Source organism: Cajanus cajan, chromosome 2 (assembly GCF_000230855.2).
Source record: "Cajanus cajan strain Asha chromosome 2, NIPB_CcT2T_4, whole genome shotgun sequence".
Classification (NCBI taxonomy): Eukaryota; Viridiplantae; Streptophyta; class Magnoliopsida; order Fabales; family Fabaceae; genus Cajanus; species Cajanus cajan.
This window is the reverse complement of record NC_138518.1, coordinates 69,148,494-69,163,126: the sequence shown is the minus strand read 5'-3', so window position 1 is coordinate 69,163,126 and position 14,633 is coordinate 69,148,494. Positions and strand designations below refer to the sequence as shown.

The 14,633-nt window shown below is 33.5% G+C and overlaps 1 protein-coding gene across 3 annotated transcripts; it reads right to left on the bottom strand.

The window, feature by feature from the left end:
• Positions 1-1,303: 1,303 nt before the first annotated feature.
• On the bottom strand, positions 1,304-8,216 carry LOC109819266 (Tetratricopeptide repeat (TPR)-like superfamily protein). 3 transcript variants are annotated; one of them, XM_083068857.1, is made up of 3 exons: positions 5,855-8,216; positions 5,188-5,243; positions 1,304-2,743 (listed from the first exon to the last, which is right to left on the bottom strand). In XM_083068857.1, the coding sequence occupies exon 1, from the start codon at positions 8,113-8,115 to the stop codon at positions 5,893-5,895; it is 2,223 nt and encodes a 740-aa protein (XP_082924983.1). In that variant the 5' UTR covers positions 8,116-8,216; the 3' UTR covers positions 1,304-2,743; positions 5,188-5,243; positions 5,855-5,892. The 3 variants fall into 3 exon arrangements, with proteins under 3 accessions (XP_082924983.1, XP_020240528.1, XP_020240527.1); XM_020384939.3 differs by lacking the exon at positions 1,304-2,743 and adding an exon at positions 4,629-4,980; XM_020384938.3 differs by lacking the exon at positions 1,304-2,743 and adding an exon at positions 4,629-4,936.
• Between the last annotated feature and the right edge of the window lie 6,417 nt (positions 8,217-14,633).

Sequence of the window (14,633 nt, the reverse complement as noted above, 5' to 3'; positions counted from 1 at the left end):
TTAGACCTAAAATTTATTACACACGGTCCTATATAGGCATACCAGCAGGACGGGGCGAGTTTTACGTTTCCCGTCCCCGTCTCTGATACCTGTTGAGAGTAAAATTTGGGTACTTATCTCGTCCTCGGCAGGATTTGGGTTTCCCCACCTCGCCCCGCTCCTACCTTTTTTTTCTTCTTTCTTTTTTCTTTTCTTTTAAATAAATATGAAAATTTTTTTAAAAAATAAAAGAAAAGTAAAATAATACAAATTTTTACATATAAATATTTTTAATTTTGATTTATATATATAAATAATTTTTTAATTATATTATTAAGAGCTCTCGATTTTATTAATCAAGAAAAATCCGAACCTGAACTCAATAAACACAAGTTTTTTCTATCTAAATTAGAAAGGGTTCTGGCGGGTATTCATGAGGGCGGATTAGATTATTCCCTAGTTTCGTAAAAGATGTCACACAAATAAAGAGATCATGTATTACTCGTATCATCGTATAATATATGTGATAGGTAGTTGTATAAATAATTATATACTCATATCATCGTATAATATATGTGATAGGTAGTTGTATAAATAATTATATAGGAGTTGGGGAATTCATTGTATGACTTGGATAATTGATTTTTACGATTTTATTAGGCTATAACAAAGTACTCTACAATTGCCATTCGGTCTACTTTATTCGCATCATGTATATTGTTATTTGTTACACTATTGCTAAGTCTTCATGGTAGGTTTTGTTCTTCAAAAAGGAAGACATCTAAGATGAGTGTAGCTATTCATTTTTTTTTTCTGGAAGGAAAGTGTTAGCTATTGTTGAAGCTGAGTCGCTGTCCGCAATAATATTCTGGATCCCAATCTCCAAGAAATTTCCTGACTTTTCACACTGATATTAGTACTGCTCAAGTCTTAATTATTATAAATATAGAATAAATTATCGAAACTAAGAAAAATGATTAAATTAGTTATTTTTTTATTAAATATGTCGTAAATTTTAATTTTGTTCCAAAAATACTTTGTTTTAAGTGATTGTTATACTTAATACTTGTTATAAGTGAATTTGTAGAACATAAAGTTAACAATTAATTAACGGTATAAAAAAAAATTTATCCTTAAGTAATTTAAAAACTAATGACTGTTTTTTCTAGATAGAATAAAAAAAAATCTAATTTATTGTCTATAATTAGATCAGAAACAATATAAAAGAAACACTTTTATTGAGAATATATATATATATGAAAATGACTAATAATAATAACTTATATTAAGATTAAGAACAAGTGTAGTGATTATAATTTTATTATAGCCATTTTTTATGAAATTACTAATGTTAACATTATTAAATATTCGAGGCAGAATTTGGTTAAAGAGGGGTTAAAATCAAAGGTCATATTTAAGTAAAAACAAAAATTTAATGACAGACATAATATATATGCTTTATTTTTTTAAAAATTTTTTAAGTATAATATTATATAATTTAACGATTAGATCGGTTAAATTTATTATTATACAAAAAGTTTTTTAAAATGTAGGATTTTGGGCTAGCTTTTAGACTTACAAATATCGGTGCAAATTTCTCTCTATCTTGTTTTTATTTATTAATCAAGTGTAGGAGAACAAATTTTATATTAGTCGGTTAGATACAAATTGAGAGGTATATAAGAGATTAATGAATCCAAAGTGTCATAGTCAAGGCATGTCCACTGTATAAATTTAAGCCCAAGTATATGGAGTGCAAGTCCAAATAATAAATGAAAACAAAACCATGAGCCTCTAAAATCCAAATTTGAAATACAAGCTCAAACTGAAGATTGAACTTGAGGGATAAGTATTTGAGAACAAGTCTCACAATGATAGGATACAAGAGGATGAGTTCAAAGTGTCAAGGCAATTTTGGATAGTTAGACCACTAGAAACACATACTTTTCCTCACTTTTTGGGTGAAGATCCTGCACATAAATTCTAATTATGTTTTTTGGATAGCTATGGCTTATTGGATTATGTCCTGTGCAAGGCTTGTGAAGTGAGGTTTCATCGAAGCCATAACGCACTATTTGCTCTTAGTACTTACTGTCGATCTTGTTCAATCTTGTTTGTATTGTAACTCAAACGGCAACCTTGTGAGGCAAAAACTTGATTTCGCATACACTTAACTAGTGGTGAGAAATAGGAATTTGCTAGATCCTCAAACAATTGGCGATGAACAAAGAAAACGTAAGCTTATAATATAACTAACTACAAGGTGCTTATGCATGTCTTGTTTATACCATAAGGTTTTGGGTTGGATCCATCGCATGTGATGTGCATCTTGGACCAATTTTAAAGGACCCAGTCCTTATCTTATTGAGCTATTTTAATTGGGTTAGACCTTTTTACCAGAACACTTTCATATACATTTTAATTTTATTTTGTTTTGCATAATTGCCCGCAAAAAACTTTGCTTAGATTTTTCCACAAAAATAATTTAGGTATCGAACAAAGAAAAGAAAAAAGGTGCAGAAAAGGACTAAACTATCATCATTTGTTTTTTTTGGTAGCAGGAGATATGAATATCAAGATTTGTTGGATGAAAGCAATGTGCATTGTTGTAAGGCTCTTCATTAGCACCATGTGTTTTTTCAACCTTAGCAAGGCATTTTCAATAAGTAATCCTTTGAAGAAGGAAAAGAAGACAATTTTCATTAATAATGAAAAGGAGAAAAAAAAAGTGGAGGATGTGTTGATCACTCAGCCTTCCAAAGACCTGCAATTTATCAAACAAATTGAAGGTTAGTTTAGTTTGGTCTGGTCTTATCTGGAACGAGTGTTTAACAGTTTAATAACCATGTCCGGTTTTAAAAAAATGACAATTCTTCAATCAGATAAGCTCATTGCTTTAATCCGACAAATATGTCGTTTATAACTATTTAATATTTAAAAATTTATATGCCTCTATATGGACACAGCATAAAAATTTGGACCCCATGTCTTCAACTTGAAATGCTTTCAGCCCTCGCATGCTTATCCTTATTTAACAAAAGAAAAGGATGAAAACTCAATATGGCTCATGCAGTTGAGGACAGTTCTCAATCTCAAGTTGGTCGTGAGTGTAGTTCTCAAGCTTTGAACGGAATAAAATTGCGATATAGTGCAACCCAATTATTGCACAAGTGGAGAAAGTAATTCTTAAAAAAACGTTGAGAAAACAATGAAAGTCCATATGGAAGTGATGAGAACGATGCGCTGAATCCTGTTGACATGTCAAGCAGCGCATATAGCGATAAACAAACAAATAAATAGAAGAATTTAAAGCAATTGCTTGAGAACTACGGAAAATAAGAGAAAAAAATGTTGCTATTGGCATACTGGATTCAAGTTAAGCAAATTGCGTAAACTGGAGCATAGTCGGTTCAAGTTCATATTCTATTTTTGTACAAGTATCTCAGCCAGCCAAAGCCGAAAACTAATCTCTTGAAATGTAGATCAGACCACCAAACTTGCGCAGTATATGCCTGGTCCCGAAGCAGTAATAAATTCTCCATTATAAGAAATGTAATTACAACCTAACACTCTTTTGAAGTTTACTCGCACACTACCATATGTAGACAACTAACTTTTCACCAGTTGAATAATTGCATGTTTGACAACCCATCAATTACAATCCAATGTTGATCAACAAGAAGTAACTTATGTCTACTTCACCAATTTCCTCTTTTCAATGTGGTTTTAAGGGCGCAACGTGTGGATCACCGAAGCAAAACCAGACATGCACTAAATATCTTTAGACTTCCAATCACAAGTACAACCATGAAAGGCAACAAGGTTAATAAACTCTCCCAAAAGCCGATTGAGTTCAATGGCATTTATGCGTGAAACATAAACCATTAAGGGATCTACGTCACTCTCAAATGGGTTTAATCAAAAACCAAAACTAATAGATTAGGCTTCACTGTTTAGGCATCAAACCCCCCCCCCCCCCCCCCCCCCTATTCGGTAGAGGACCCTTGATATCATGAATGAAAAACAAAGAGAAGACCAAAGCTGCGATAGCACCGAGTCTGATTCCAAATACCCTCGTGGCCTCAAAATCTATGCCGATCCAGCAGTTTTTCAGAGAAAGGAAAGACGGAACAACAATGATATTTAAGACAAAAAAAAATTGATGTAGATGTTCATCCACAGATTCCCAGAAACCTAAAATTTTACAACTGACAAACCATGAAAAAGATTCCATCAAGGAGAGAAGAGATCTAGCCTACACAGACACACAACTACTAAGTCACAATTTAAGCTAAAGTTACAAGTTAGCAATTGATTATATAAAAGGGCATAAGTTCTTGACAACACTATATATTTAAATAGAGAAAGAGAGTAGGGGAGGAAAGTTTTGAGATTTAAAAAATTCTATTGTTTGAAGAGAAATAAGGAGCACAGTGGAGAGGAAAGAAAATTCAATAAACATTTTTTTTTTATAATTTCTCTTCCTTTTTTCATCTTCTCGTCCAAACAAAGGATAAAAGAAAACATCATAGTTATTAGATATCAAACTAGAAGTGAAAGTGCTCGACCAAAAAAAAAAAAAGTAGAAGTGAAATTGGAGAGCTTAGCAAAGAAACAGAGAAATCAAAGTAGAGAAAGGAACCGCAAAGTAAAAGGTGAATAACAAATGTAAAGTCTCATGAATAATTAGATTATCAAAGTTTCAACAGGGAGGATCAATAAACAGAGAGGTTTGGACCACCTGTGTGAGAGGCAACAAAGAAGAGAGACGGAAAAACTGAGTATTGGGATTGAAAGAAAACAATGAGCACAAATTAGATAAAATATTATTCACTATGATTGCCGGTTGCACAGTTCTATCTGTGAATGTCACAGGAGCCCAACTCGTAGAGGATTACCGATTCCATCATTTTTTTATGAACTTTCCTGACGTTCCCACTAGAAAACAATCTTCTGTCTACACAAGGATCACAAGGCAGTCATGATTTTGACAAACTTGGCCTAGCCCAATTATACCATCATATAGAAGTTAGAACAATAGCAATCAGAAATAAATTGAAGTCAAATGAGGTGTTATATGCACACAAAAATCAGAAGAACTGAAAAAGTATGAAATTAGAAACCAAATGGCGGTCTGAATCATCATGCTTAATTCACAAATATCTACCTAATGTCTCAACAAAAAAGAAAATGGAAAGATGCGATTACCTCTGCACCCAGATTTTCTTAGTTTGTGAGCAGAACAACTTCTGAGTTTATAGAATCTGCAAAACAAAAGTCCAGTAGCCGTAGAATGAGGGTTAAAAAAATGAATAATGTTGTATCTTGCTGTCCAAGGGCATAACAGATTCTGGGAAGTGGCAGATGTTAGAATCTCAGTAAGCATAATAAGCAAACACAGCAAATTCCCAGTATAACCCAAGACTTAAACTAAAGACCAGATATGATGCTAGGTGCCTGGCTGTTGCATTGTCAACACTCAGTATGATAGGCTGATGATGGCAGTTTCGGGAAATGGGATGGATTCAACATCATGTATATTCGACATGGAAAAACAGGAATTTGGAAACCACAGTTCAGTTCCAACTTCTCACAGTTACGTCACATCATTCCAAAGAATTGAGTGATATATAAAAACACATAATTGGAGACCCTGGTAGGATTAGGTTAATGACAACAATATGATAAAAAAAAGTAAAAATAGAAAACAACTGATGAGTGTCATAACAAATCTCTGATCCAAAACAAAAAATGTTGGAGTCAGTCAGAACACAGGATTTGCAAATTTGGATTTGAAATAAAGAACAATTCATGAATTCTCTTCCTCATATGATAACTTATTACAACCAAAACAAATAGGAGTAAAACCTCTCACCTCTAAAACACAAAAAAGAAAATGAATAGAGAACAAAGTTATGTAGCTAGAGTCGCTTTTCTCTTTCCTTCTCTCTTCTTTACGGGACCTCCATCTGTTCCCTTGATCATTCTCGACAAAACATCTGCTTGCTTTGTGTTCCCCTCCTGATTAAGGCTCTTGATCAGCTCATCACGGCTGCTCCAATCAGTTGATCCTCTTTTCTCCAGAATTTTACACAAAATGGAATACGCATTGAGGGTCTTCCCTGCTGCTAAAAGAGCATCTAAAACCTTATCATAGATTGAAAACTCTATGATACAGTCTCTCTCAAGAACAAAATCTAACAGTTTGAGAGCGGCAATTGTCTTTTCTTTCTCACAAAGAACAGATAAAAGGTGGTCAAAATCAGGCTCACACCCATTAACTGTAAGCAAATCAATTCGACCCAGAGCTTCTTCCACATGACCTCTCATGAGAAGAGCCTCCAATATCTTAGAAACCAAGTCCATATTCTCCTTCACCCCCTTCTCCACCCCCTTCTCCACCATACTCTTCATCACTCTGCTTGCAGTTTGGACCCTGCCATCATCAAACAAACTCTCCATAATCGACCTGTACAGTGATGACTCCGGTTGATGCCCACTCTCAAGCATGCTATCCAAAGCTGTTTTAGCATCAGCCGGCTCCCCTTTCCTCAAGTAACTCTCAATAAGCAATTTGTAGGAATCCGCATCTCTGGGAACCCCTCTCCTTCCCATGATCTTAATAATCTCAAATGCAGAATCAGGGTTGCCTTCCTTCGAATGCCCCCGGATCAAACTATTAAAAGCAGCCGAATCCTGCACACCCTTTTTCATCAACTGCCGGAAAAACGTTTCCGCCTTGCCAGTCCTCCCATGATCACACAAATACTCAATCATCAAATTATAAGCACTCGGCTCCATCTCAAACGCATTCTGCGGCCGCAACACAATCTCCTTCTCAATCAACTTGTCCAACAACTTCTCCGCCTTGTCATACACACTAGCCTTACAAAAACTCTCAATCAGAACCCCATAGTGACCCGCCTCAGTCGGAATGCTCAACCTAATCATCCCCTTCAACACATCCGCGGCCGCATCCAAGTCCCCAGCCTTACAATGACAACTCAACAGCTTCATAAACACAGCATTATCCTTGGGCGCGATAAACCTCTCCACCATCTCCGCCAAAACCTCCCTGGCCTCCGCCGTCTTCTCAGCATCACACAAGCCCGGCAACAACGTGGAGAATGTGACCGCATTGGGCTTAATCCCGCAGCTCTTCATCTCCTGAAAAACCTCCATGGCACCATCAATCCGCCCCGCGGCAACATAGCCTTTCAACATGGTGGTGAAACTAATCACATTAGGAGCAATCTCCTTCCCCTTCATCTCCGCAAACAAATTCTCCGCCTCCTCCACCTTCTTAAACCTCAAAAACCCGTTAATCAAAGTGTTGTAAGTCACAACATCAGGCACAATACCCCTACTCTTCATATCCTCGTGAAACCTAACCGCAGTGTCTAACCTCAGGGACAAAAACATTCCCCAAAGGAGGATGTTAAAGGTGTGGCGCGTGGGGTCCACGCCCTCGCGCAGCATCGCGTTGTAGAGGCGCTTCGCCATCATGTACCTCCCGCGGCGGAGGATGACCTTGAAGAGCGCGTCGTAGGACTTGACGGTGCGTTGGACGCCGAGGTCGGGCATCTTGCGGAAGATGTTGACGGCCTCCTGGACGATGCCGGCGCGGCCGTAGCCGTCGATGAGGGCGACGAAGGCGTCCTCGGAGCGGGGCGCATGGGGATCGAGGAGGATGCAGCGCGCGTGGTTGAGCTTAGCGTGGCGGGCGAGGATCTGGACGATCTTGAGCGTGGTGTCGGGGGTGTGGGCGAAGAGGCCGGCGCGGGGGAGCCAGCGGTAGAATTGGAGGGCGTGGTCGGGGGAGGCGGAGGCGGCGTGGAGGACGTTGTAGACGAGGGAGGGGTCGAAGTGCGGGACGAGGGAGCGGATCGAGTTCTGGAGCCGCGTCGTCCAGGCGCGGTTCGACATCATTTTGCAGATGGTCAGTTCCAGGTTTTTGTGGGCTGGGCTTTGGGCTTGGGTTTGGGTTTGGGTTTGGGTTTGGATTTGTGGGGAAGGAGAGGGGTGTGGAGCGTGGTCGGGCTCTGAGAGGGCTTCGGCGGTGGAGAAGGTGGAGAGAGGGTTGGGGTGGAGTGTGGGTCTCCATCGGAGGAGCTTCGAATTGGAAACCAGAGCCATGGGATTGGAGTTGGCCAAGGGTGGCAGCGCTAGGGTTTAAGAATTAAGACTTCACAAACATACCTCAAACTAACACTACACTACACTCACTAGTCACTAGAGTGATTTTTTTTAATTACACTTTTATATATATATATATATATATATATAAGTGATGAATTGATTTTGTTCTTACAGTTTTAAGAGAAAAGAAGTTATTTCCATTATTTTTTTTCGTTTATTTTTAAGAGCTTTTAAAAGATTTTTTAAATATAAAAAGTCGTGTGATATAAAAAAAATTATATAATATTCATTTAAGATAATTAAAATTTTTAAGATAAAAATACACTTTTAATTAAAATAATCATGATTTTTTTTAACAATATGTTAAAATTTTATGATATTTAATTAACACTTTTTTTCATATTTAATTAAAAAGCTTACTAGTATTAAAAAACATACAGAATTTAATAAATTATTTTTATGGTTAAATTTTGTGAAATTTTTTTTAATAAAATTTATCTATAATTCATTTCTTCATTAATTTCATCAAAATTATTAAAATTTCATAAAAAAAATTCTCATTTATCTATGCTCTCTCTAACTCTCAATTTATCTTTCCTCTCTCTTTCTCCTCCCTCTCTTTCCTAAATCTCTTTCCTAAATCGTTTAATTTTTCTCTATTTTTTTTCTTCTTTCTTCTCATATATTCTTCTTTTCATATTTTTTTTCACCTCATTTATTTATTTTTCTCTTATCTTTTTTTTATTTGTCAATATTTTTTTTACATATATATATATATATATATATATATCAATATTGATATATGATTTATTAATATTTATTTTTAATTAGTAAATATTTAAAATTATTTTTGAATTATTAAATATTTTGTTAAATTTTTTAAATTATTAAATTTTAACAAATGTTTATTTTTAATAAAATTTAATATTAAAATATAAATTTTTTATATCTCAATAATTTTATCGATTAATAAATATCATAAATTTAAATATATTATTTAAATTCAATAGTATGAATGAAAAAATATAAATTTATATAAGAATGAATGTAAAGAAATGTTACAAATATAAAGTCAGAATCAATTGTTTATTGAAAATTTTTAAAAATTATTCGTAACAATCCATTACAACACAATACAACACACTATTAGAATATATACTAAAATAATAAAATAAAAATATTTACAACACAAGTTGTTAGGCAAGCAACCAAAAACATCCAACTATAAATAGCAAAATGTGTTACTATAAGGTAGACTACAAAAGGAACATCCACTCTAGGGACCTTCTATGGCCTCTAGCATTGCTCTCATATATCGTATGATTATCACAGTCCAAATCACATGAAAACATGTAAAGGTAAGCTAGAGAAAATAAACAACTCATAATAATTAAATATGCAACATAACAACTATATAATCATCTTCACATCCAATACAAATAACAAATAACACATATACTACACATCTTAACATCATTTCAACTTAATTCAACATATATGCATTGATCAACACAATATCAACACCTCAACACAACTACTATACAACTCATCATCACAATATCAACTCATCAATACATATGTGTCGTCACGCATTTCAACTCGGAGATCTCCTAACAACATGAGCAATCTAAGTGATTTCCACCCTACCGAACCAACCCAATCGTTTTCACGCCCGAAGCGCCGGCTCGATCACAATAAAATGGGATATCAATCCTTCCTCTAGTTTCTCGAGTCTCATCACTTACACTAGGAAAGTTCAGTTCCACCGTCAAGAGTAGTATAACTAGGTATAGACTTACAATAACCTTGACGTGCATTACCAAGTCACATATAGAATTCGCCCAATTATTATCCTCGAGGAACCACACAACCTTTCCAGGTATTTAGTTAAGGATTGTTACCCTTGACCTCCTACCTTACTCAACCACTAACTCAGGATTTGGAGGAGACTCAACACACCTCAAAACCTACTCCAAGAGACACAACTACTCAAGGAAGGTTTTCCAAACAGTGGCCTACTCGAGCACCACTCCAAGATACCCTATGTGGGATCTTCAATTTTCAAAATTATTTTCTCTCCTCAAATTCTAAGTTAGCCATCATGCTATAATGCCACACTGCATTCTCAGCATCCACACCATACCATACATCTACTATATACATTACATCCAGTCAATGCATTTAGAGATCAATACCATCAATCATGTGCAACATACCAATACTTAACATTTTAACCAAGAATAACATACCAATGCTTAACAATTTATACAATGATAGTATATAAATGCTTAACATCTCAACCAAGAACAACATACCAACACTTAAAAATTTATACAATAATAGCATATCAATGCTTAACATCTCAAGCAAGAACAGCATACCAATGCTTAACAATTTATACGATATGCTAATGCTTAACAATTAATTCAACATAACATATCAAACATATAAAGCATACCAATGCTCTCACCATTTCAAGTGCACAAGGATAACATTCTAATGCTTATTATCATCATCCTATAACATACAACATGCAATAGACACAATCATTCTATTCATGTTCACCAATTTCACCCATCATACAACATGTATCACATGCAATTTATCAAAATCACATATTTCTATATTGACAACCTTCACATAAAATAACTCCTAGGGAGTTCTACTAATCCAATCACTCTCATCCTTATCTCATATGAAAGACAAGAACATTTTCTACAAATTTCATGAAGAACTTAGTTTCTAATTCCCTCATCTATCATGTTAAAAATTGTAAAAACTGCAACCGTTTTCCTAAATGTTGACAGCTTGACTTTTTCTCACTATAAAGGTCATAACTGGAGCTCTACACCTCCTTTTTGGGTGATTCCAATGCCATTGAAAAGATAACATCCAAGGCTACAACTTTCATGAAGACCTCAAGACCAAATTCGGTCATCTACCCTCACTGCTGCAGTGCTCAAATTAGCGCTTCAGCGTTGGATTTCTGCCAGCTCAGTTTCCTTTCCACGGCCATAGTTGTTAATCTACGGTCATGGCTGTGCGTTTCTGCCTCCACATTTTTCCCTACGGCCATGGCTGTGAGTCTCGGAATTTTCTAAAATTTCATGGATTTCACCTTCAATCCTCTCCTTTTCTTCACCAATCTTCCCCCTAAATATGATCTACACTCATGATTACTACTACACTCATTCAAGCAACCAAGAAATCATGAAAAACTTAACATGCATGCATCAACATTCATGATCTCCCATTTTTACCCAACACATTCAAGAACACCACAGCCCAACAACATGCAACCCACCCAACTCAACTACTCAGCCCCCAAATCACACACTAGATGATGATCCAACCACATGAAACCCAAAAGGTACAACAAATTCGAGTTTTAACTTCCCTTACCTCGAAACGGAGTGAACGATGAACTCCGAGCTACTCCGAGGTTGAAGAAGAAGAAGAAGATGGAATAGGAATCCAACTATGGACTTCAAAGCTCCCTAGCACATCAATTGCTCAACAACCTTGAGAATCAACAAAAAATGAAAGATGTTTGGGAGAAGGAAATGAGAAAAAGAAAGAGAATGAGAAAGAAAGAAAAAATGAGAGAGGGGGGAGAAGGCTACGAGTCTCACATTATTAATTTTATTTTCTTTTGTAACACCCTGAATTTTCTACTAATAGGCTACTAATTATTATTTATTTTTATATTTATGAAAATTATTATTTTAGTTAATTAAAAGGGGCTTTATAGAATATTTTAAAAGTTTGTAATGATTTAAATTATTTATAAAAAATTAATTCTGATTTTTTTAGGCCCAGAACGGCCTGTTCCTAAAAGCGGAACGGGCGTTCCAAAAAGTGGAACGGGCCGTTCCAGATAAACAAAATGGCCTAAAATCCAAAGTTGAAAACGGACTGTTCTCCTTATGGTCAACCTGTGTAAAAGTGAACTCCAGAACGGGCCGTTCTGCTTTTTGGAAACGGGTCGTTCTGATTTCAGAACGGGCCGTTCCAGTTGAGAATTTTACGTATATTTGAAGGTTCCGGAACGGGCCGTTCTGCTTTTTGGAAACGGGTCGTTCTGATTTCAGAACGGGCCGTTCCAGTTGAGAATTTTACGTATATTTGAAGGTTCCGGAACGGGCCGTTCCGAAATCAGTACGGGTCGTTCCCGGGACCCCAGAATGCCTATAAATAGGAGGCATGGGGGGTGAAAAATTATAACGAAGAAGGGTGAAAAATTTTAGAGAGAGAGAGAGAGAGAGGGAAAGAAAGAGGGAATCCAAATGAGGTGGTTCTGCTCAAATTTTAGCTCCTACTTATCTAGGTAAGGGGGAGGAGAACCTTATCTCTTTAAAATTTTATATACTACTATGTTTATTTATTTATGTTATTTTATTTAGTGGGGTGTCCCTAACCTCATTTATTTGTTTAACCTTTGATTATTTTTGTCTATAATAATTATTAAGGTTTTCATATTTTATATTGTTTCATTATTTTATAATGATTGTCATTTTTATTTATATTATTAGTACTATTAATATATTCTTTTTACGTAAATATATTTATTGTAAATATATTTATAATTAACTATGATATAGTTTTGTTAAAGTCTCTTTGACTCATATCGTTATTATTTCTTCACGTATTTATGAAGATAAATATTGTTCTATGGCCATAGAAGATAAATTTTGAATTATTTGTAGCTGGAGGTTTGACCTTGGGGATTTAAATGAGTAAGAAATGAAGGTGAAATATCCTATTGTTGGTTAAGGTGAAATATTCTTTTATTGGTTGATATTATGATGATGCTCATTTATCCTGACTAGTCACTACAAGTATAATTCAAATTTTATTGTATCATGAAAATCTAATATATGATTTGTATATATATATATATATTTATATATATATATATATACATATATATATATATGTTTAATATTGATTATAAATAATTCGGTTTATTCTTTTGAATTATTGTATTTATTGGATATTGTTCTTACTCCTCTCTTTTCTTTGTTTTTAAAATTAAATATATTATAAAATAGATGGATCTACTTGGGATTCCAGAGCATTTTGCAGTGATTATAGCTGTTGTCTTTCTTAGAAAAAATTGGAATGTGGAGGCTATTTGATGAATCTATTATAATTGTTATTGTAAATTTATTTCTATTATCAATGTAAAGTTTGTAATAGAAGTGAAAGAAAGAAATATTGTGTATAATAATACATTATTATAAATACTTTAGAACGATATGTTATGTATTAAATTCACAAAATATTCTGTTTCTTTATTTTTATCCATAAAAAAAAATATTGTTAACGATATATTTGCGAAAATATTATATAAGAAATTATAATTATTATTATATAAATTGGGCGTTAAAATCGGGCGTTACATCTTTATTCAAACCTTATAATTTATATTTTTTAATATTAATTGAATTATTTTTTACAAATTCATGTTATCCTTTAAAATCTAATAAAATCTTTTCAAATTTTATAAATTCTTAAGATACAAATCCATTAAAATTTATATTACAAAATCTTGATTAAAAAGGTCTTTTAAAAAAAATCTTCAAAGTTATTACATTCCTACACAAATTTTTAAAAAATATTAAAAATAATTAAATTCTTATAAAATCTTTTAAATTTTACAAGACCTTTTTTACTTAAAAAAGTATAAAATCTTAATCCAATAGACCTCCTAAATGTAAAATTTATTGTTCAGTCGATTAAATTAAAACGTTAATAAAGTTTACTTTTTTAGATTATCACATAATCATTAAATTGTGAATTTTCATTATTTAACTAAAATTTTGATTAAGTCAATGTATTACTATTTTAAACAATTATATTTAAAAGATTAGGTATTAGAAATTAGATTGCCATTTATTTATTTTTCTTATTAACATTAAAATATTTAAATTTAACACTTTAAAAAATGTTAACATGAATTGAAAAATATAACTGATATATATATATATATATATATATATATATAATATAATGTTTTATTCTGTTATATTCCTAAAATAAAATAATTAGCATAATATTTTATTACATAGAAATTCAAATAACATTATTATTTATTTCATAAATGTAACAGAATATTTATGATGTTACTTAGTTTATAATTTTATTTTGATGTAATAAGATAAATTCATCTTATTTACTATTTTATCTTATCATAAACTTTAAAATTATTTTAAGGGCCAAAACTTTTGCTTTCTTTTCATATTGATTCTCAGAATGTGAAATTGTCAAATTTTATCTGACATCTGAAAAGTTTTTTAAAAAAATATTAATGCTTGAATCGAACATTAGAGTGCAATGTTGTATAATGGGAAAAAAAATGCTGCAACATATATGCTGATGACTGCAGACTGATAATTATATATAGAATTAATATATTTATAGTTCAACCCTTATGATTTCATAAGAATTTTTAGGAAACAAACTAGTCAAGCACTAACTAAATAAACACAACAAATCTTAAGAAAAACAGTCTC